The 22230-nt window shown below is 42.4% G+C and overlaps 1 protein-coding gene across 1 annotated transcript in view; it reads right to left on the bottom strand.

Annotated features, from left to right (window-relative positions):
• The window catches only part of MYOM1 (myomesin 1), a 156298-nt gene that overhangs the window by 2649 nt on the left and 131419 nt on the right, over positions 1-22230 (bottom strand). Inside the window, exons 26-37 of the mRNA XM_011996353.1 lie at positions 21025-21161; positions 17498-17642; positions 16396-16455; positions 16036-16103; positions 13017-13130; positions 12059-12146; positions 11004-11042; positions 10804-10909; positions 6900-7063; positions 3547-3583; positions 3280-3302; positions 2398-2453 (exon numbers count right to left, since the gene is read on the bottom strand). Coding sequence (XP_011851743.1) covers positions 2398-2453; positions 3280-3302; positions 3547-3583; positions 6900-7063; positions 10804-10909; positions 11004-11042; positions 12059-12146; positions 13017-13130; positions 16036-16103; positions 16396-16455; positions 17498-17642; positions 21025-21161 — 1037 coding nt within the window. The remainder of the gene's footprint in view (positions 1-2397; positions 2454-3279; positions 3303-3546; positions 3584-6899; positions 7064-10803; positions 10910-11003; positions 11043-12058; positions 12147-13016; positions 13131-16035; positions 16104-16395; positions 16456-17497; positions 17643-21024; positions 21162-22230) is intronic.

Genomic DNA, 22230 nt, shown 5'->3' with positions numbered 1-22230 from the left:
TGATAAGGAAAGAACTAGGGCTCACAATGTATAGAGAAAATGCCCATCTACCCATCATTCTAAAGAGTCTTACATGATTATTTGTTACCCCTTTTGTAGGTGTATCATTTACAATTGGATAGATTAAGAAATCTGTTTATCCCCCATCACTAATTAATATTTCTTACTGAATTACCCTACAAATACATTTCAGTCAAAAAAAGAGGAGTCCAATTATTATCCTTAAACTTAATGAGCAGATTAGGTATATGCTTTTGGAAACTGCGATTGCCTGTAGTTAAAGCTTTTAACAAAGTCAAACAAAAAGTCCCAAACACTCCCTGACAGTCTAGTGGTTAGGAAAAAAAAAAAATGCAAAAAACCAAAAACTGAAACTCCCAAACACCTTAGGCGTCATGGAAAACTCTTATCCACACTTCAGATTTGAGTTCTGCATTACAAAGTACTGTCATATACATTCTCTTTAATTCTCAGTACGACCTACAGAGTTGTATATTTTTAACCTGATTAGGTGAGGAAAATGGAAAAGAGAGTTGAAGAACAAAAGAAGCCCTGCAGTGAGTGAGCTTAAAATTAACCGTGATCCTATTTTCCACCCATGAGGAAACACCGTTGAATGAAACCTACCTCTTGCTAAAGCATTTCCACATGCCTTGCTTCGTTACCCGAATTCCAGTCACCCACTGTATGTCTTCACTGCCCTTTGAAGTGGAAAATTTGTTCTACTACAAATATCTCTACCCCTAGGACTGGTATGTTAAACTTGTTTTAATTTATTTTGCATGTATGTTTTGTAGGCAGCATCTTACTGTGTGGTCCAGGCTGAAGTGAAGTGGCATGTCATGACTCACTGCGGCTTTGACCTCCTGGGTTTCTTGAGAGAAACACACAGGTGTGCACCACCATCCCCAGCTGACTTTAAAAAATTGTTTTGTAGAGACGGGGTCTCATTATGTTGCCCAGGCTACTTTGAACTCCTGGGCGTAAGCAATCCTCCTGCCTTGGCCTCCCAAAGTGCTGGTTTACAGTCATGAGCCACTGCGCCCAGTGGCTGTAAACTTTTTAATGAAACATAAAGATAAAAAAAGTGAATCCGGGTTAGAAATTGTGTTGATTCGCTCAGACTGTGTAGAGTTAAATGAAAGTAAGGACGGCCTCATTTGGCATCTTTATCTTACAGGGGCTCTTCGGAAAATGCACAGTACTTGTTGGGGACAAGTTGCAGTGATTTACCTGATGCTAAATTTACAATGTTGTGAACTCTTGGAGAGACCATTATAGAGACAGGTTACATCAGTTTAAAACCAAATGGAAAGAAACCAGAGGGGCATGTTCTATTTTTGTGTGTGTGTATGTGACAGGGTCTCTGTCACCCAGGCTGGAGTGATCTTGGCTCACTGCAACCTCCGCCTCTTGGGCTCAAGCGGTCCTCCCACTCAGACTCCCGACTGGCTGGGACTACAGGTGTGTATCACTACACTCGGCTAACTTTTGTATTTTTTGTAGAGATGGGGTTTCGCCGTGTTGCCCAGGTTGGTCTCAAACTCCTGGGCTCAAGTGATCTGTGCCCCTTGGCCTCCCAAAGTGCTGAGATTACAGGCGTGAGCCACTGCACCTGGCCTAGGGGCACATGTTCTCAGGATCCCCTGGAGTTCTGTCACAGGGGAAAAAAATTAATAAAAAGAGAAAGAAAGAAGCCCGTTTTCAACAGAACTAGAGCCTATAGAAATTTCCATATTCCACTGTGTTAGAGGTAATTTCTTTCTTCAATTGTATTTGTCATAGAGTTAACACAGAACATTTTCAGTTTCCCATAATTTTAAAGGGTGACTTTTGAAAGATACTAAGTGGTCTACATATGTCTATTAGAGACAAACTTTTATCCTGATGCTTGACCTATAAAACATTAAGATGATTGGAAAACCGACTGCTTTTTTTGAGATGGAGTCTCACTCTGTTGCCTGGGCTGGAGTGCAGTGGCATGATCTTGGCTCACTGTAACCTCCACCTCCCAGGTTCAAGCAACTCTTCTGCCTCAGCCTACCAAATTGCTGGGATTATAGGCACTTGCCACCACACCAGGCTAATTTTTGTATTTTTAATAGAGACAGGGTTTCACCACGTTGGCCAGGCTGGTCTCGAACTCCTGACCTCAGGTGATCCACCTGCCTCGGTCTCCCAAAGTGTTGGGATTACAGGCCTGAGCGACCGTGCCTGTTCAGAAAATCAACTGATTTTTAACCTTGTGTTTGGTTACTTTGGTTAAGTATAAGCAGCTATGGAATAAGATGAGGGTGGTGGGCTGTTAAGCGTATCTTAAAAGAAGGAACCAAGGTTGGGGTGCTGGAACCTGTTCCTAGTGCAGAAGGAACAGGCACAGGCAGGCTCCGTGCTTACCTTCCCCTCCTGGATGGTGACCACATCTGGGAGACCTCCCAACACCCGGGCACGATCTGTAAGCATAGGCATTTTGGGTTAATCACTGCAGTGGCAAGGCCAGTGGCCATACTCACAAAACCACCCCAGGAAGCTACAGTTCCAATTCCGTTTCCTTCTCCTGATTCTTCTATACAGTTTTCAATATGCAAAAGAAGAAAATGATCCAGGGAGTCAGGATTTTTCTTTTCTTTTTTTTTTTTTTTTTGAGACGGAGTCTCGCTCTGTCACCTAGGCTGGAGTGCAATGCCAAGATCTCAGTGCTGCAACCTCCACCCACTGGGTTCAAGAGATTCTCCTGCCTCAGCCTCCTGAGTAGCTGGGATTATAGGCGCCTGCCACTGTGCCCAGCTAATTTTTGTATTTTTGGTAGAGACGGGGTTTCACCATCTTGGCCAGGCTGGTCTTGAACTCCTGACCTCAGGTATCCACCCACCTCGGCCTCCCAAAGCGCTAGGATTACAGGTGTGAGCCACTGCGCCTGGCCCTTACAATGTTTCTTGATGTTTCTTTTCTCCAATGCATACACACTTTTATGAGACACTGTATCTGCAAGTGACTAACAACCTATTGTATGATTTGCAGCCAAGAGGTTTCTCAGGATGTCTGGGTTGGAGCTCAAGTCAAGGGTAGGGTGACATTCTTTACAATGTAACCTGAGACCTTCTTTTCATAGATATTCTTACTCAAAAGACTAAAATGAAAACATATGTAGAACACCTAAGATTTAAAAAAGAAAAAAAAAAAAAACACTTCCATTCTCCTCCATCTGTAGTCATAATAGCAAAACAAAATTATCTTTTGAATCTATCCCAGGAGTACTTGTGAAAATGGTTTACTCACTTTTCTCGGCAATGGCAGCTTGTCTGTGGTTGAGAGAAACAAAGAAAGAAGAATTTAGTGTTAGTATTACTTCAAAGTAGCTAAACTTGACGACATTTTCATCGCCTCAGAAACATTTTGCTGTTCAATGTAACAGTGGGAAGTGCTACTTCTACTGTATTTTCTGAAATAAAAGGCTCTTTCTAACACTCAGAGGGGTAAGCAGTAATGCAAGCTTCCAGGGAAATTAGTGCATGCAAGTGGCATTGGTTAGGACAAGGGACTTACTTCAACCTCTGGAATTCAGCATAGGCCTCCTCGTATGCTTTAAACGAAAAAAGAAGAGTTAGAATTTTCTCACCCAGAATTGACGACACACAGGGATATTAAAATTCACAACTGGAGATCATTGTTATCGGTCCAGACATGACTAAACTGACTTTGATTAAGACTGTGCTTATGTGTTCACTCCACAGCTTAATGTACTTAACAAGGTCAGGAAATACTTTCTAGGCACAAAATATGAAATAGTAGATTTTAGAAGCTTTCAACTCAGCCAGAGGGTTTCAGCCCCTCAAATGGAAAGGCAGAGATTAACTCCAACAAAGAAAAACATGGGAATAAATATCTGTTTCTTTTCTTTTTTTGAGACGGAGTCTTGCTGTGCCCAGGCTGGAGTGCAATGGTGCAATCTCGGCTCACCGCAACCTCCACCTCCCAGGTATAAGCGATTCTCCTGCCTCAGCCTCCCAAGTAGCCGGGACTAATCAAGTAGCATGTGCCACCACACCCAGTTAATTTTTGTGTTTTTAGTAGAGACGGAGTTTCACCATGTTGGGCAGGCTGGTCTCAAATTCCTGACCTTAAGTGATCTGCCCGCCTTGGCCTCCCAAAGTGCTGGGATTACAGGCATGAGCCACTGCGCCCGGCCATAAAAGTCTGTTTCAAAGAAAAGCTGGCTGTTGAGTAAACATCCTGAGTGTCAAACAAAAACAAAAACAAAAACAAAACCTTTCTCTTATTAAATTATCCCAGACATCAGAGCCTCCTAGATAGGCAGTTAACTCTCTCTCTGTTATGCTGTCTGGTCTATTTGGGCGAAAAAGCACAATGAGTTACTGTAATCACAGAGGGCGCTGGTGCTTGTCTGAAGCAATGTTTCTTATGCCATGATGGAGAGGGGATGAAAGGCAAGTGCGACAAGAAGATGAGATCTATATAATTCTTAAATAATTTTTTTCTGTGCCTGCAGAGTAAGCCACTTTGATTAAAGATCCAGGCAAAAATGGCAGCTTCTCTGGGACTACAGGCGCCCACCACCATGCCCAGCTAATTTTGGTGTTTTTAGTAGAGACTGGGTTTCACCACATTGGTCAGGATGGTCTCGATCTCCTGACCTCGTGATCCACCCGCTTTGGCCTCCCAAAGTGCTGGGATTATAGGCATGAGCCACTGCACTCGGCCTTGTTTTGTTTTTGTTTTTTTTTCCAAGAGACAGGGTCTTGCCATTGCCCAGGCTGGAGTACAGTAATCATAGCTTGAGGTAGCCTCAAACTCCTGGGCTCACATGATCCTCTCGAGTAGCTGGAACTATAGGTGTGTGCCACCACACCTAGTTATTTTTAATTTTTTTTTTATTTTGTAGAGACAGGATCTCACTATGTTGTCCAGGCTGGTCTTGAACTCCTGGGCTCAATCGATCCTCCTGCCTCAGCCTCTCAAAATGTTGGGATGACAGGTGTAAGCCACCATGTCGGGCAGGTAGCTTCGTTTTGAAATCCCTCTCACCTCGTCTTTCATCTCCTCGGTGGTCTAGGAATCATAATATTTTAAGTCTAGGGAGTGCTTAGATAATACTAGTTTATTCCCTCATTTTACAGATGGGAAAAATAAGTATAAAGCTAGGCTTAAAGTTGCTGGTCCTGAGTTTTTCTCATCTGTAAAATGAGGGGTAGACTGGTTAGGCGGACCCAGGCTGAAGTCAGTGCTTCCCCTTGTCCCCACACCACTCTGAGAGAGAGGTGGGAATGGCCGAGCCAATCTGTGCTTGGTAGCAGTGGCAATGCTGGTAGGACAATCTACAGGCTTTTCCTTAAAAAGGATTTCAGAGTGGGGTAGTTAAATAAGCTTTGGTGGACCAGAGAGTAAAAATAACATTTTAAAAATTTTAACTTTTTCCACCCCCTTACTGCCTCCCTTTTTCGGTTGTGTTTCACACTGTCAGACGGAGAGTGGAAGAAATCCCCCGTCGCCGTGCGCTGGTGACGCAGGCCAAGTGTGTCCTAGAAAGCCGGCGTCCCTCTGGGGCGGCTGCTCCCGTTACTGCGGGTCCTGCGGAGAGTCCTTCTGGTCATCGTGAGTGGGTGCGGTGAAGACAAGGGGATTCAGCACCAAAAACACTCAAAGCAGGGCTGAAGGGCTACGCTCTAAATGACGAATCTGCTCTCTGAGGTTGAAAGAACCTGAGTTACTGAATATTGAGGTTGTATTTATTTATTTATTTGTTTTTATTTTTTATTTTTTGACAGGGTCTCGCTCTGTAGCCCAGGCTGGAGTACAGTGGTGCAATCTCGAATCACGGCAACCTCTGCCACTTGGGCTCAAATGATTCTCCTACCTCAGCCTCCCGAGTAGCTGGGGTTACAGGCATGTGCCACCACAGCCAGCTAATTTTTGTATTTTTAGTAGAGATGGGTTTCACCATGTTGGTCAGGCTAGTCTCGAACTCCTGACCTCAGGTGATCCACCTGCCTCAGCCTCCCAAAGTGCTAGGATTACAGGCGTGAGCCACTGTGCCCACCTGAGGTTGTATTTTAAAATGAAGGAGTAGAGGAAAAGTCAGTCCACAGCTGTCTTTATTAACTTTAACACAGTATAGACTATTTTATTTTATTTATTTTTAATTTTTTTAGAGACAGAATCTTGCTCTGTTGCCCAGGCTGGAGTATAGCAGTGTGATCTTGGCTCACAGCAGCCTCAACCTCCTGGACCCAAGTGATCATCCTAGCTCAGCCTCCTGAGCAGTAGGGATTATAGGTATATGCCACCACGCCACCACACCTGGCTAATTTCTTAAAATTTTATTTTTGAAGAGCTGGGGTCTCACTATATTGCCCAGACTGGTCTTAAATTCCTGGCCTCAAGTGATCCTCCCACCTTGGCCTCCCAGAGTGCTAGGATTAAAGGCCACCATACCAGCAGACTATTTTACTTTTGTAAGAAAGAATAGGATGAAGAGTATAGTTCTGGGAAAGGGAGAAATGGCCCAGTATTTTTTAACTTTTTACTTATAACTGAGTATTTTTTATTATTTATTTTTATATTTTATAGAAACGGGGTTTCGCTATATTGCTCCAGGCTGGCTGGTCTTGAACTCCTGGGCTCAACTGATTCGCCTGCCTCCCAAAGTAGCTGGGACTACAGGTGTGTGCCACTTTGCCCAGCCACTTTTTTTTTTTAGAGATGAGGTTTCACTATGCTGCCCAGGTTTGTCTTGAACTCCTGACTTCAAGCCATCCTCCTGCCTTGGCCTCTCAAGGTGTTGGGATTACAGGCATGAGCCACCATGCCCAGCTCCCTTCATTTCTTTTAAAAGGCTCATTCATCCAGAGTAAATTTGAATCTGCAAAATATCTGTTTACCTTGTCCAGAAAGATCCACTGTCTTCTGATGTCCAGTTTTGCCATCAAAGAGCTCCATGACGTACTTCCCTTTGTCATTCGGGGTGGGCTCATTGATTTGTAGCCAGATCTGCTCTCCAGTGACCCCGGTCTTAACTCTGTCTGAGTACCTAATGGCGGTCCCACTGTGAAAATCGAAGAAAACTTCCTTAGCGTTTGCTTCCATCCAGGGCTGATCTTTACTTTGTCTCTTATTGAAGCTCTTGCCGTAAAGTTTTATAGGCTTGCAAAAAGTGAGGGATCTGCATGTGTTATTCTTCTGCTTCAGAAAAATTATGGGCCATGACATACAGAACTGGGATTCCAAGGCCCAAGTTCTGACAGTCGGAATATTTATTTATTAATAACTCCTCATAGCAGTCTGAGGCCCAGGGCAAATCACAATACTAATACTTCTCAGTGGTATTATTATCTTTGTTTTAGTTTGGATTTATTTGTAGGACTAGGGTAATCTATAAAGCTAAAAGGCCAAACTACATATTATTGTACTGCATATTTCATCTAGATAATCTATGGCTGTAAATCAGATTTTACAAGCTAGTCCAAAAACAACACTTACGGAGGCTCAAGTGGTTGACTAGACCAAATAATTAAGATGCTTATGCTTTGCTGGTCTAATAGCAATTTCCTCAAAACATCCTTTCAGTGTTCTCATTTTTGAACAAGTAATTCTTTTAGAGAAGATATAAAGCTTTTTGATTGATGATTCAATGAATTTTACTTCTCTCACACTTCAGACTGATATATTAGAATGTCCTAGATGTCACAGAGGAATTTCCTGAAATTTGATCTATTTTAGCTTATAATTACTTTCCTAAAATGTATTCTGAAAGAAACAGAACAAAGGAATAAGCCCCAACATTCTACACTGGAATTTTACCAATTCTCATTTTTATGACTCAGTTAATAATAAATCATAATACAAGCGAAAACACTGTTTTACATAACAGTAAAGTCATCTTAAAGAAAACACAAATGGCTGCTTTGCGGCACCTGGCTCTGGCTAACTGTTCAATCTAGCCCACTGGGCCCCAACCTTTTTGTCACCAGGGACCGGTTTCGTGGAAGACAATTTTTCCACAGACCAGGTAGGGGGAGGGTTTCGGGATGACTCAAGCACATAACATTGATCATCAGATTCTCACACGGAGCGTACAACCTAGATCCCTCACATGCGTGGTCCACAATACGGTTCGCGCTCCTGTGAGGATCTACCGCCGCAGCTGATCTGACAGGAGGCGGAGCTCGGGTGGTCATGCTCGCTCCGTCGCCCACCACTCACCGCCTGTTACACGGCCCAGTTCCTAGTAGGCCACGGACTGGTACCCGTCTATGGCCTGGGGTTTGGGGACCTCTAGTCTAGACTTCACGCAGCTGGAATCCAGTGGTAGGTAGTGCCATGATGAACCGGGCTCTGGAGCCAGGCTGCCTAGGCTCAGCCTTGACCCACCTCTTAGCTGTGTGACCTTAGGCAGGTCACCTCCCCGAGCCCTAGCTTCCTCATCCCTCAAGGGAGGAGCACCTCCCATGCAGAGTGGTGAATGTGAAATGAATTCACATACGTAAAGGGCTTTCAGCAGCGCCCCCCAAACTGTCAATGCCACTGAGGGTACAGGGTGAGGAAACTTACTATCTGTACCCTCCTGGGGATGCCACGGGACCTTCTTCTCAGTGGGGCTCCTAGGAACATTTGCAGTTTGGAACATTTGCTTCCTGAGGTTGGACTGAAGGTGGCTACACTCCATCAGATTATCTATGCCAGGCCTCGGTTCTCTTTCAGCTCAGGATATTTCAAGGAAGCACGGAGGTTAAGGACACTGTCAAGAGTGTAAACGGGAGGCCTGGTTTGATTTGGAAACTGATTTCAGCTCTTGGAATCCCAGAAGCGAACTTGAATAGAGTCCCTGTATAACTGCACGGAGGTTCAAACCCATCTTCCCCAAAGTCGCCTTGAGCTCTCCAAAGCCTTCTGAGGGTGGACCAGAAACATGCTAATGTCTCACTCTGCCAGGCGCTATAACATCAACAACAATAATCTTGGGCACTCATTGGATTAGGCTTCTTTGGTGGATGCCCACTCATTCATACCGTGGGAAATTAGGTGCCTCCTGGTGCACACTGCTTCATCTCTGTTCCAGACCACAGAATGTGTTAACCGTGTGGAGAGAGAGAAGGGTAAGAATGTGGCTCCAGATGCCTGGCACAGCAGAGGGAGCCCAAGCACGACTGTCTGGAGGTGGAGGCTGCGTTACAGAGGTGTCCGTGAATTATGGTACTTCTTCAATCACAAATAAAGACGTACTGTAACTATTACCGGCCTCAGCACGTACATGTTGAGGGAACGAGCTAACCTCCCAGTAAGAGAATGCCCTGGTGGTTCTGTCCTGTGCTCACCAGTGTCAGACTTGAGAATCAAGAAGACTCCTTACTTGAGAAGAACATGAAAATTTTTTCCCTATCCTCCTCTCTTCCACTGGAGAAAGAATTTCTTTTTCTTTCTTTCTTTCTTTCTTTCTTTTTTTTTTTTTTTTGAGAAAGTGTCTCGCTCTGTAGCCCAGGCTGGAGTACAGTGGTGCAATCTCGAATCACGGCAACCTCTGCCACTTGGGCTCAAATGATTCTCCTACCTCAGCCTCCCGAGTAGCTGGGGTTACAGGCATGTGCCACCACAGCCAGCTAATTTTTGTATTTTTAGTAGAGATGGGTTTCACCATGTTGGTCAGGCTAGTCTCGAACTCCTGACCTCAGGTGATCCACCTGCCTCAGCCTCCCAAAGTGCTAGGATTACAGGCGTGAGCCACTGTGCCCACCTGAGGTTGTATTTTAAAATGAAGGAGTAGAGGAAAAGTCAGTCCACAGCTGTCTTTATTAACTTTAACACAGTATAGACTATTTTATTTTATTTATTTTTAATTTTTTTAGAGACAGAATCTTGCTCTGTTGCCCAGGCTGGAGTATAGCAGTGTGATCTTGGCTCACAGCAGCCTCAACCTCCTGGACCCAAGTGATCATCCTAGCTCAGCCTCCTGAGCAGTAGGGATTATAGGTATATGCCACCACGCCACCACACCTGGCTAATTTCTTAAAATTTTATTTTTGAAGAGCTGGGGTCTCACTATATTGCCCAGACTGGTCTTAAATTCCTGGCCTCAAGTGATCCTCCCACCTTGGCCTCCCAGAGTGCTAGGATTAAAGGCCACCATACCAGCAGACTATTTTACTTTTGTAAGAAAGAATAGGATGAAGAGTATAGTTCTGGGAAAGGGAGAAATGGCCCAGTATTTTTTAACTTTTTACTTATAACTGAGTATTTTTTATTATTTATTTTTATATTTTATAGAAACGGGGTTTCGCTATATTGCTCCAGGCTGGCTGGTCTTGAACTCCTGGGCTCAACTGATTCGCCTGCCTCCCAAAGTAGCTGGGACTACAGGTGTGTGCCACTTTGCCCAGCCACTTTTTTTTTTTAGAGATGAGGTTTCACTATGCTGCCCAGGTTTGTCTTGAACTCCTGACTTCAAGCCATCCTCCTGCCTTGGCCTCTCAAGGTGTTGGGATTACAGGCATGAGCCACCATGCCCAGCTCCCTTCATTTCTTTTAAAAGGCTCATTCATCCAGAGTAAATTTGAATCTGCAAAATATCTGTTTACCTTGTCCAGAAAGATCCACTGTCTTCTGATGTCCAGTTTTGCCATCAAAGAGCTCCATGACGTACTTCCCTTTGTCATTCGGGGTGGGCTCATTGATCTGACCTCAAATGATCCACCCGCCTTGGCCTCCCAAAGTGCTGGGATTACAGGTGTGAGCCACCGCACCTGGCAGGGAAAGAATTTCTACACAGCAAGTAAGTTCCCATTTACTTACTTGTGGGACCAGTTAACTTTCAAATCCTCCACGTAGTAAGTTACAAAAGAGTACAGTCGGATGCCCTCGGCTGTGCTCTGGATTTTCAGGTCTGTAGCAGACAAAGCTGAAAGAAGAAAATAGCATATTTCATGCATCTGCATGCCCCTCCTGGCAGGAGGATCATAAAGCATTGTTGTGGTGTGAAATGTTTAACTTACCTATTTTTTTGCATACTTCTGTCATCAGTTCCTTAAAGGCTGTGGAGAGAGATTCAGAGCCAAAACTTTAGCATAAAAATTCTCAATGTAAGGTTAAATCTCAAATTCTTAGTTCTCAAAACTTCCCTTTCTGGATGAAAGGAAATGGAAACAAGGTGAATTTGTGGACCCACTGAAAATGAGTATTCTTTGAGGAAATAGTTCAGTTTTATCAGGTTTTAAAGGATCCCTGCTTATTTTGATTTTTTTCCCCTTGAATTCTTTGTAACAATCGCCATATTTACATTCTAGAGAAAGGGCCATAAGAGATTTCTAGGAAGGTTCTTGACTTTGGGATTCTCTTTCTTCTCAATTCCCAGGAAGCCTTAGTTTACATTAGAGGACATTTTCTTATCCGTGTCATTGATTCATACTGAATTAACCATGTAGGTCTGGCCTTCATCAGCCTGATAATGCTTTTCGCCAATAAACACATTTAGCCCCACCTCCGCCCAAAGTAGGAAGGTGAAATTAGTCAGATTTCTGCTGTTTGTTAGCAATATTATTTTTAAAATCTTGTTCAGGAACAAAATTGTAAGTTTGGGGGTCCCAGGTAGATTTTCATCATCATGATATATTTGCCCTTAGCGGTCTCTGAAAAATGGAATTTGCTTTCTTGCTGTGCTAAAAACTGCAAGGCTTCACATTTCATATGTAAATCTTGCTTGCTACCTTTGGAGTGGACTATTTTTTGTCATGCTTCTGACAGAAGTTTTTGAGCCTGGAATATTTTTATAGAGTTGAAACAAAAATGATTTAAATTGAAAACAGACCCCTTGTGGACTCTGGACTACAAATTCTCTAAGGATCAAAAATACACTTCTGATTTCGAAGATGACTAGAAGTGAGGTATTTTTGAATAAAATAGTTCACTCTGCTGGAATTTCACTTAAGCCAAAATCTGTGGACAAAAAAAAGTCAGCATGATTTCAATCGTCAGCTCGGTCTCAAATCATCATTCTGGTAAGCTGTATGCAGAAACACACAAGACAGACGCCAGTGGTTGGTGGACTGACCTTCATCCACAAGCTTCAGTCTGCTCTTATCTTTTCCTCGGTCATCTTTCAGGATAACTTCATAAATCCCAGCATCCTTCTTGGAAAACTAAGAGGGAATAGATATACCACATTGCACCTTTCATAGCCGCAGGGCATGGTATCTGTAATTTTTTTTCTTCTGCTTCTTCTTCTTCTTCTTTTTTTTTTTTTTTTTTGAGACAAGGGTCTCACTCTCTCAGCCAGACTGGAGTGCAGAAGTATGATTATAGCTCACTGTATCCTTGAACTCCTGGCCTCAAGCTTGGCCTACCAAAAGCCCTGGGATTACAGGTGTGAGCCACTGCACCTGACCTGGTATCTGCATTTTTAAAGGCCCTTGATTTACAGAACTGCGATCAAAACACTCTTTGACTAAGCATCTAACTGCGTGAGTGATGAACCGTTCACAGATGCAGAGATGCACCTCTCCGTAATAATTTGACCAGTGAGCTAGCAGTCCTGACTTTTTACCTTCTAAGGCTGTAACTGATATGAGGCTTAAAGTCCTTATCTTTTACTCTACCTTCATTTATTAAAACCAGTGATCACTAGCTTTATAGTGATATATTTAAATGCCGTGCTCTTTTAAACAAGAAGTAGATAAAAATCTATCCTTAAATGAAACCATGTCTGATGTCTCTGCACTTTTAGGACCAGGAGGCTTAAGTACAACTGAAGAAGGATCCACTTCACTGCCCATATATGGATAAAAGCAACTCAGAAAAGCGAGTTGTGGCATTCAGCTAATATTGGTTTGCTGTCTACCAAATCCACACACGTCACAAGGCTAGAGAAGCTTTTGTGTTCCTACAGCAGTTGGAAGTAAGCTAATATAAATCCCCTGGTCATGAAAGGAATACAGAATCTAGTCACTGTTTTGGGGTAAGACAGAGGGTAGAGAGCTAATATATTACATTTTGCATTTATAATCGCCTACCTCTGTTATAAGCAGGGTACATATACCATCCTTAAAGTCGTGCTTTTCATCCACTGATATCTCCCTCTCATCTTTGTACCACACAATATGAGTCTCCTTCTTAATATTTGCCACCTAGGAGCAAAACCATAATTACTTTTTTTAAAATAAGGAAATGTACTTTTGTGAAGTTAAATAGTTCTTAATGCAGCAAGATATAAAAGAAAAAGCACTGAACATGGAGTGAGAAGACACAGATTTCTAAAGGAATCAATGGAAAGCGATTTTAATTGAGAAAAGAGTTTACAATCAAGTGGACACCAATAGAATAAACCTAAACCAATAGCATCTCTATTTCCAGCAGTGAAAATTTGACTTTAAAATCACGTGGTAGGAAAGAAAAGAGAACAGATACATTCATACTGATATACATACTTAAACGAAAATAGAAATCTCAAAACCAAAGGAAGACAAATCCCATCAGATTAAAATACAGGCTGTGTTAGAAAAACAAATGACTTTATTAAAGGAATGGAATGAGTAAGCCCCAATCTATATCTAAAAATTTAGTAAAAGATAAATGAAGCATTGCAAATATATGTGGAAGGGAGGCATGGATTAATAAATTAATTACTTAGCAATTTTGAGGAGACTCACTTAGATACACTAATCTCCTCATCATGTCATCTATTTCAAATGGACTAAACAACTGCATGTGGTTAAAGGGATCTTGAGCTTTATCTACAGTGCTTGATTTTTTTTTTTTATAAAGGAGAATATACTCATGTATTTCTTGTATAATTCAAATTGTATGAAAAAGTAAAGACTTCCTACAAATCAAGAAAACTGTCTCAAAGAGCCCACTGAATAATGGGTGAAAGGTACATACCATTCCCCAAAGAGAAAATACCACTGTAAAACCAACAAAGAAAGTGTTATCTCATTATACATGAGAATATACAGGTTTTAAAATACGAAACAATTTCAGCTAATAAATAAACATAGGAACCACCCTGATAACTGCAGTGAAACCACTACACACAATCACTCCGCAGCTTTGGGCTTTGCTGAGTACATTGCTCTTGAAATTTGGACATAACCCTTGTGTGGATCCCGGAAGTTCTGCTTAGATAGTTGTTACAAGAGATACTAGGTCCTTAGGGCATGAAGGTTTTTAGGTGTTTTTTTCTTTTTTTTTGCTGTGGCCCCTTCCTGCACCTGCCCAAAGTGGATCGTATCTCCTTGCATCTGAGCTTTCTGTTGTCTGGGATGGCAAAGGTCATAGCTCCACATGTGGACTCCTGAGGGAGAGGAAGGTCCCAGTGTGCAAGCTAGGGTTCCGCCTGTGTTCGTTGTTTTGTTTTTGTTTTTGTTTTTGTTTTGAGACAGAGTCTCACTCCATCGCCCAGGCTGAAGTGCAGTGGCGTCATCTTGGCTCACTGCAACCTCAGCCTCCCAGGTTCAAGCGATTCACCTGCCTCAGCCTCCCAAGTAGCTGGGACTACAGGTGTCCGCCACCACGCCTGGTGAATTTTTGTATTTTTTAGTAGAGACGTGGTTTCACCATGTTGGCCAGGCTGGTCTCGAACTCCTGACCTCAAGTGATCTGCCTGCTTTGGGCTCCCAAAGTGCTGGGATTACAGGCGTGAGCCATCGCACCCAGCCCCTCCTACATTTTTTTGAGTAGACTAGTGCCAAGCAAGACCCACCATTCTCTTGTGAGTCTGAATGATTAGCTGAGCATACTCCAGGAACTGTAATGCCACATGTGAGGGGCCAAATTTACAGGAATTCCATAATAATGGAACAAAGAGCTATGGGGAGACAGACGGAGTGGGAGGCCTTCTAGAGATGACTGTGCTGGGCCTGGAAAGGATTTTGTCAGAGAAGCTGAAAGAAGGTCATTCCAGGCATTGGAACGACAGCGTAAGCACGAACTGTGTGAATATTCACAACCCATTTCCAGGCTGCCCTTGGTTGCTCAGAATCTGGGAATGGGGCTGACTCTCCTGAGGAAGGCCGTCACAGGACACCAGAGCTCCTCTGCAGAGGGCCACAGCAAGCGCAGAAGGCGAGGGATGTGTGGGCTTTTGCAAAGGGATGGTTTATAGGGAGGGGCCATGCGGATGAGGAAGTGAGTCGGGGCAGCTGGGATAAGAGAGAAGCTGAGGGCTTCCGCTTGCCTGAGAAAGAGTTTTTCAAGCAGCATTGCCATTTCCTGTGAGGCTACAACCTAGAATTGATTTTCCTTATATGTGTTTCTGATAGACTGCTGTTTCTCTGAGTTTATCAGATCTAGTAGACACTGGGGCACTTGGGTTCTGGGTTTTATCATGACAGTTGTGAAATCCACACCAAATGCCACACCTACGCTTCCACTTGTCCTTGTCAGCCAGCAGGACCTTCACGCTCCCGCTCCAACCTCACCCACCAGTTCCTTACCCGAAACATTTCTGATGACTCACTCAGCTACACACCACAAGCTAAAGCACAAACTCGTTTAGAATGCCACATAGAATTTTTTTTCCTGAATCTTTTCGAAGTCCTAATAAGACAATTGGTTGTGAGCTGCCAACTCTTCTCCACATCTCTCCCTCAAGCCAGCACAGTGGCTTGGAGTCAGTGGCACAGCTGGGGAACACCCAGGGGGATTGTTGCGCCAGCCTCACAATTTACTTAGCAAGGTCCACGAAACACTGCAGCTAGAGTGATTCTGGAATAGGTCTATGACTTAGAATACAGATTTGGCTTAAGACAAAAACAATGTGAGAGTCTTTGGAGATTACTAATTAGATAAAGGTCGAGGGTCTTACTAACTAGGTCATTAGTAGTGACTAGGAATGATCACCTTGCCTTCTCATATTTTATGTCGTTTTATTTTAAATCTTTCTTATCAACAGATGATTACAGTAACATTCAACAGTAAATATGTGTCCCACTTATCATTTTGGCTCAGATGGAAGAGATGAAAAATTGATCTTCCTCTTCTCTACATTCTATTTCCCTTGAATCAAATACTAAAAATTTATCTATCTCTTACCTTGCATTTCAATAGTACATTACATTCACCAGTCACTTCCCAGCTCAAATACTCAGCAAAGTGAGGACCTATAAAATTTTAATGACATTAGCAATTACTCTATTAATCACAAATGCAAAATCAAAGCTCACACTTAAGTCCTAAGGTGATTTACATCTGAAGTCAAATTTTTAAAATTCTAGATTTAGCTTTTAAAGATTTTAATGTCTACATATTTAACCGTACATATTTTCAATTATTTTAATTTACTAGGCATTATTAACATAATAATATTCGTTTTAATTTGTTATGGAAATAACTTTGGAATATTTTGTAGAAAAAAAATCAAAATTTTTCTCTTTATCCACTGCCTACTTTTACCTTGTTTCCTGATCCATTCTTGCCGCTGGAATTCAGCTTCTTTCTGGAGCTTTTTGAAAACTACAAATTGAAAAACAAGGAAGTGTGAAATTGAGTTGGGTGGTATAAATGCACATGTCAGCTACCACCCCTAAGTGATTTATATTCATTACTGTAACACTCATACATTGTGACAAGCCTGCTCATTTTTTATCTTTATAGATGAAGAAATAGGCTCAGGAAGGTTGAATAAATTGTACAAGGTCATAAAGCTAGGAAACAGTGAAATGATATTGGATGTTGCAAACACAGAGCTCTGGCCAGCCTTTCCATTGCCTTTGTAACTGCCACATTTTAAATCTGGGTGGCAGGAAGGGAGCAGCTGATTTACTACAATCTAGTTACAATGGATGATTAGTAGATTTGCAATGCACTACTTTTGCATATTTTTATTCTCAATTTTAGTAATTTACAGTAAGTACACATGGCAAAACAGCATCATGGTTTGTTTCTGAGACACATACCGTCTTTGTTGTATTGCAATCTCCCTCACTGGAGAATTTGAGCAATAAACATTTGTTTATATATGAAAGTATTTAAATGCAGTCTTGCCTGTGGGCTAGGGATAAATTTGGTGTTCTTTTAAATTAACTTTCATTCCTATGAAATAAAATACCATATAAGGTATTAACTGAAAACTGTATTTTTTTTTTTTTTTTTTTTTTTTTTTTTTTTTTTTTTTTTGAGACAGAGTCTCATTCTGTCACCCAGGCTGGAGTGTAGCGGTGCGATCTAGGCTCACTGCAACCTCTGCCTCCTGGGTTCAAATGATTCTCATGCCTCAGCCTCCCAAGTAACTAAAAATTTTTGTATTTTTAGTAGAGGCAGGGCTTTACCATGTTGGCCAGGCTGGTCTTGAACTCCTGACCTCAGGTGATCCACCTGCCTGGGTCTCCCAAAGTGCTGGGATTATAGGCATAAGCTAACGCGCCCAGCTGAAAATTGTATTTTGAACATTAGAATTCAATTAAGAAACAATTCAAATGACAACTTTTGTGCCATGGGGTATTTGGATTGAAGGGAGGAGCAAAGCCTGCTGGTTAATGTTCCACGGAATTCTTACCATCTCCAATGAGAACAACAGTAGAATGGTTAGTTGCTTTTCCATCTTGAAGCTGGAAAGTGTACGTTCCCTCATCCTCATCCTGTAGCTTCTCCATGAACATTTCAATGATGCCAGTGTTTCGGTCAATATGCATTTTATATTTCTTCAGTGTGAAAAGAAAATGACAGAGAAATCACTGAGGCAGATATTTTACTTGGATGACAATAAGCTTGATGAAATAAAAATAAACCCCAAAGAATAATAATTTTAGGCTAGGTGCAGTGGTTCATGCCTGTAATCCCAGTACTTTGGGAGGCCGAGGTGAGGATTGCTTGAGGCCAGAAGTTTCAGAACAGCCTGGGCAACAAAGCGAGACCTTGTCCATATAAAAATAGAAAAATAGCCTGGGCACAGTGGCTCACACCTGTAATCCCAGCACTTTGGGAGGCTGAGGTGGGCAGATCACCTGAGGTCAGGAGTTTGAGACCAGCCTGACCAATATGATGAAACCCCATCTCTACTAAAAACACAAAAATTAGCCTGGTGTGGTGGGATGCGCCTGTAATCCCAGTTACTTGGGAGGCTGAAACAGGAGAATTGCTTGAACCTAGGAGGCGAAGGTTGCAGTGAGTCGAGATTGCACCATTGAACTCCAGCCTGGGCAATAAGAGCAAAATTCTGTTAAAAAAAAAAAAATGGAAAAATTAGCCGGGCACGGTGGTGTGCAACTTTAATCCCAGGTACTCAGGAGGCTGAGATGGGAGGATCTCTTGAACCCAGGAGGTCGAGGCTACAGTGAGCCATGATTGTGCCACTGCCCTCCAGCCTGAGCAACAGAAGGAGACCATGTCTAAAAAAAAATTAAACATTAAAAATTAGAGTAATAATTTAAATAAAATTTCTTCATAACTGAACAAGTTCTTCATATTCTTATACCCAAGAAAAGGGAAATATTATGTGGAGTTTTTGATCTAGACCAGAATAGATTACTAAAAAGTCTGAAATTTAGTTTCTTAAATCTAAATAAAGTTTTGTTACCCCAAGTCACAAAATGTCAAAAAGTTGTCTTTAGACTCTCACATTACCTTCCAGATTACATTTTATTTATTTATTTATTTGTTTGTTTATTTATTTATTTATCTAGAGATGGATTCTTGTTCTGCCACCCAGGCTGGAGTGCAGTGGTGCAATCTTGGCTCACTGCAACCTCTGCCTCCCAGGTTCAAGTGATTCTGCTGCCTCAGCCTCCTGAATAGCTGGGACTACAGGTGTGTGCCACCATACCCAGCTAATTTTACCATGATGGCCAGGCTGGTCTTGAAGTGCTGACCTCAAGTGATCTACCCACCTCAGCCTCCCAAAGTGCTGGGATTACAGGCACAAGCCACTGCTCCTGGCCTACATTATTTTTAATGAGTAGAATAATGTAAAACTATAGGCAGCAGAGGCAGGTATCTTGCTCATTTTTCACTAACTATCTCCTTGGCATCTTGCACATGCATGGTATATAGTAGTCAATTAATAAATATCTGCTGAATTAATACTTGAAAAAAATGCTTCTAAATCTATTTACTCTCTCTTTTTTTCTCTTTTTACAGACAGAGTCTGTTGTCCAGCCTGGAGTGCAGTGGTGCAATCATAGTTCACTGCAGCCTCGAACTCCTGGACTCAAGCCTCAGGCCTCAGGCTCTTGAGGCTAGGACTACAGGCACACACCACTATGCCTCACCAATTTTTAAAAATTTTTTGTAGAGATGATGCTTCGCTATGTTGCCCAAGCTGGTCTCAAACTCTGAGCCTCAAGCAATTCCCCTGCCTCGGCCTCCCAAAGTGCTGGGATTACAGGTGTGAGCCACCATGCCTGGCCCTATTTGCTCTTAATGAATGGAAATAGCCTATTAGACTATACTTATTTTATCATATTGTTTAGACAAATTTTTTTCCCCAGAATGTAAAGATAAGTTTTAGTCACTGGGCATGCAAGCACAAATTCCATGATAGATTTGAATTTGTTAACTTTTGCTATATATAAACTATCACAGAATGAAGGCTCAGGCCTGGGATGAACTCTGTGATGCAATTCATGCTCCCGAGCCTCCCCTGCAGGAAGTCAGTCTCCAACTGAGATCACATTTTTGCTTAGCACGCCTATTCTATCCTGCTCCCCAACAATAAATCATTTGAACGAGAAACAACTTCAGACTATCTTTCTAAGAAACTTGACTTAAGAGAGCAGGTGCATACTCTGAAGGCAACACGTGTGCACGCTTGAACACATGAAGGGGAGTACATCTATATGCACGTATGCATGAATGTTCACTCACTGACTGTGGAGTGATGGGTGAGGCCAACAACACTTTTCCTTCCTCTCCCCTGGCCAGGTGGTGATCACAGCAGTCGAGGGAACATTTTGAAAGTGGAGAGGAGATGGGTCGCAGTGGACACAGGAGTCAGGAGTGACTTGTTCTGCCCCACAGCAAGTCACTCTAGGCATTGGGAAGGACTACGCTGCATACTCTCCTAATATTCATGGTACCCGTTTCCCTCTCACTAACAAGTCCTCAAATGTTTTAAAAATACATCTCAGTGAAAAGGGAAAGGGTTGCTAACAACAGTCACAAACCACACCTCCTCTGCCCTTTCAGTTTCCCATTTACACCCATGATAGCACAGGTGATGGTCAGAGCCCCTGAACCCCCAGTTCTTCAGTACTACTGGGCACTGGCCTGATCTTGACTTGACTGATGTCTGTACGGAGGACAAATAAAGCTTAGATGTTGTAGCTCTATAAAAACAATGCTTATGTTAAAAGGAAAGGAAAGAGTATTTTTTTTTATATATATATGTAACTACCTATGTAAATATGACATAGACATACACACAGAGAAGCATAGAAAAATGTCTAAAAAAGTATATACCAATATGTACATCAAAAAGCCATTAGAAGTGTTACAGCTCTTTTAGAATTTGTCTAGCAGGCTTTCCGGTTTTTGCTGGAAAGACCCCCCCAGCACTGCCACCAAATTAAGAAAAGCCGTAAGAATGTGCGATTAGCCCTTTCTGAGTCTTTAATGCTTTTTACAATAAGGATGTATTGTGTTTTTAACCAGAAAAGCAATGAAAGGTATTTTTATTGAATTTTTCGGAGCCATTAGGCAAGAGGCCTGTTCTTCATATAACGAATCAAGTCCGTGCTGAGGTGTCCAGTGTGAGTATGATGTGAATTCAGGTGAGGGTATGGGCTCCTCTGCCTCCCAGGACAGCCTCTCTGTTTTCATGGGTGATCATACATCTCTTTGCCTGAGACCGTTTTGGTTTATGACTGTTTATGACTGTTGTCCTTTCATTCTCAAAGCGTCCCAGTTTGCATAATATGATATAGTCAATCTGTATTTTCATTTCACAGTTTTCACTTGTGAGAAGGATTCAAACTCACCCACTCCACCACCCAGCGGTTTTTATAACAACATATCCACATCCACATAAGGCTTCCTCAGTGTATTCTACAATGATACATTAAAAAGGCTAAACAGTGTAAAACCTACCGGGCCTTCAAAAATTTCCTTCTCGTTAAATATGTAGTTGACTTTGGCATTGCCAGACAGCTTCTCAGCCTGCATCCAAAACCGGACCTGGCCCTTCTCCAAAATTTCAACTGCCAACTCTGATTTAACTGGGACAGCTATGAAAAGTAAAAATAAACACAGTAATTATATTGGTAACCAATTATATTGGTGCTCATTTTTCAACAAGTGAAAAAAAAAAAAAACAACAAAAAAACAGGCAATGGAAATGACAATGTAGCACCTGCTTCTTGCAAAGCCCAGAGACAGTGAGAGTTGCAGGGAAAGGCTTAAAGACAGAGGGACTCAGCTCTGATGCTGGGACTGTCACTTAGAGCAAGTTGTTCATCCTCTTTGAATCATTAGTTGTCTCAACTGTAAAAATGAGGAAGATGAACTTACCTCTAGGGGCATGGGGCACTTGTAGTCAGTATCTCTAACTTTCTACTGAGTCTTTTGGTTAGTGTTTTTTCTTGCTTTTTTTTTTTTTTTTTGCAACAGGTTCTCACTCTGTTGCCCAGGCTGGAGTACAGTGACACGATCTCGGCTCACTGCAACCTCGGCCTCCTGGGTTCAGGCAATCCTCTTACCTCAGCCTCCTGAGTAGTTCACACAACAGTAACGCACCACCACACTCGGCTAGTTTTTTTTTTTTTTTCTTTTATTAGCCAGGGACTCATTATGTTGCCCAGGCTGGTCTTGAACTCCTAGCCTCAAGTGATCCTCCCTCCTTGGCCTCCCAAGGTGTTGGGATTACAGGTGTGAGCCACCTCATCTGGTTGGCAGGTGCTGTATTTTAAATTAGAAGCTTCCTAAACTTATGTCAAATGTAAAATAATATTTCTTTGTATTCATTTTAAAACTACCCTTTTCAAATTTCAAGGGATGCTTTTCTTTGCATTATTCCATATTCACTACCAAGTTCAGTGTGATAAATTCATTCCAATGCAGGACTGAGAGGGGGCTCAGATGTCATCTATCGAGGGGGTTTCAAGGCGGAGAGAAGGTGGGTTTTGGAGTCCCACCAAGATCTGGACCAGCTACTCTCCTCCTTTAGATCTTGTGTCCCTCACCTGCTAACATGGATGTGCTATGAAGAGTAAATATAAGGCCGGGCATGGTGGCTCACACCTGTCATCCTAACACTTTGGGAGGCCGAGGTGGGCGGATCACTTGAGGTCAGAAGTT

Source organism: Mandrillus leucophaeus, unplaced genomic scaffold, assembly GCF_000951045.1.
Source record: "Mandrillus leucophaeus isolate KB7577 unplaced genomic scaffold, Mleu.le_1.0 Scaffold51, whole genome shotgun sequence".
Classification (NCBI taxonomy): Eukaryota; Metazoa; Chordata; class Mammalia; order Primates; family Cercopithecidae; genus Mandrillus; species Mandrillus leucophaeus.
This window is presented reverse-complemented; position numbering and strand designations above follow the sequence as displayed.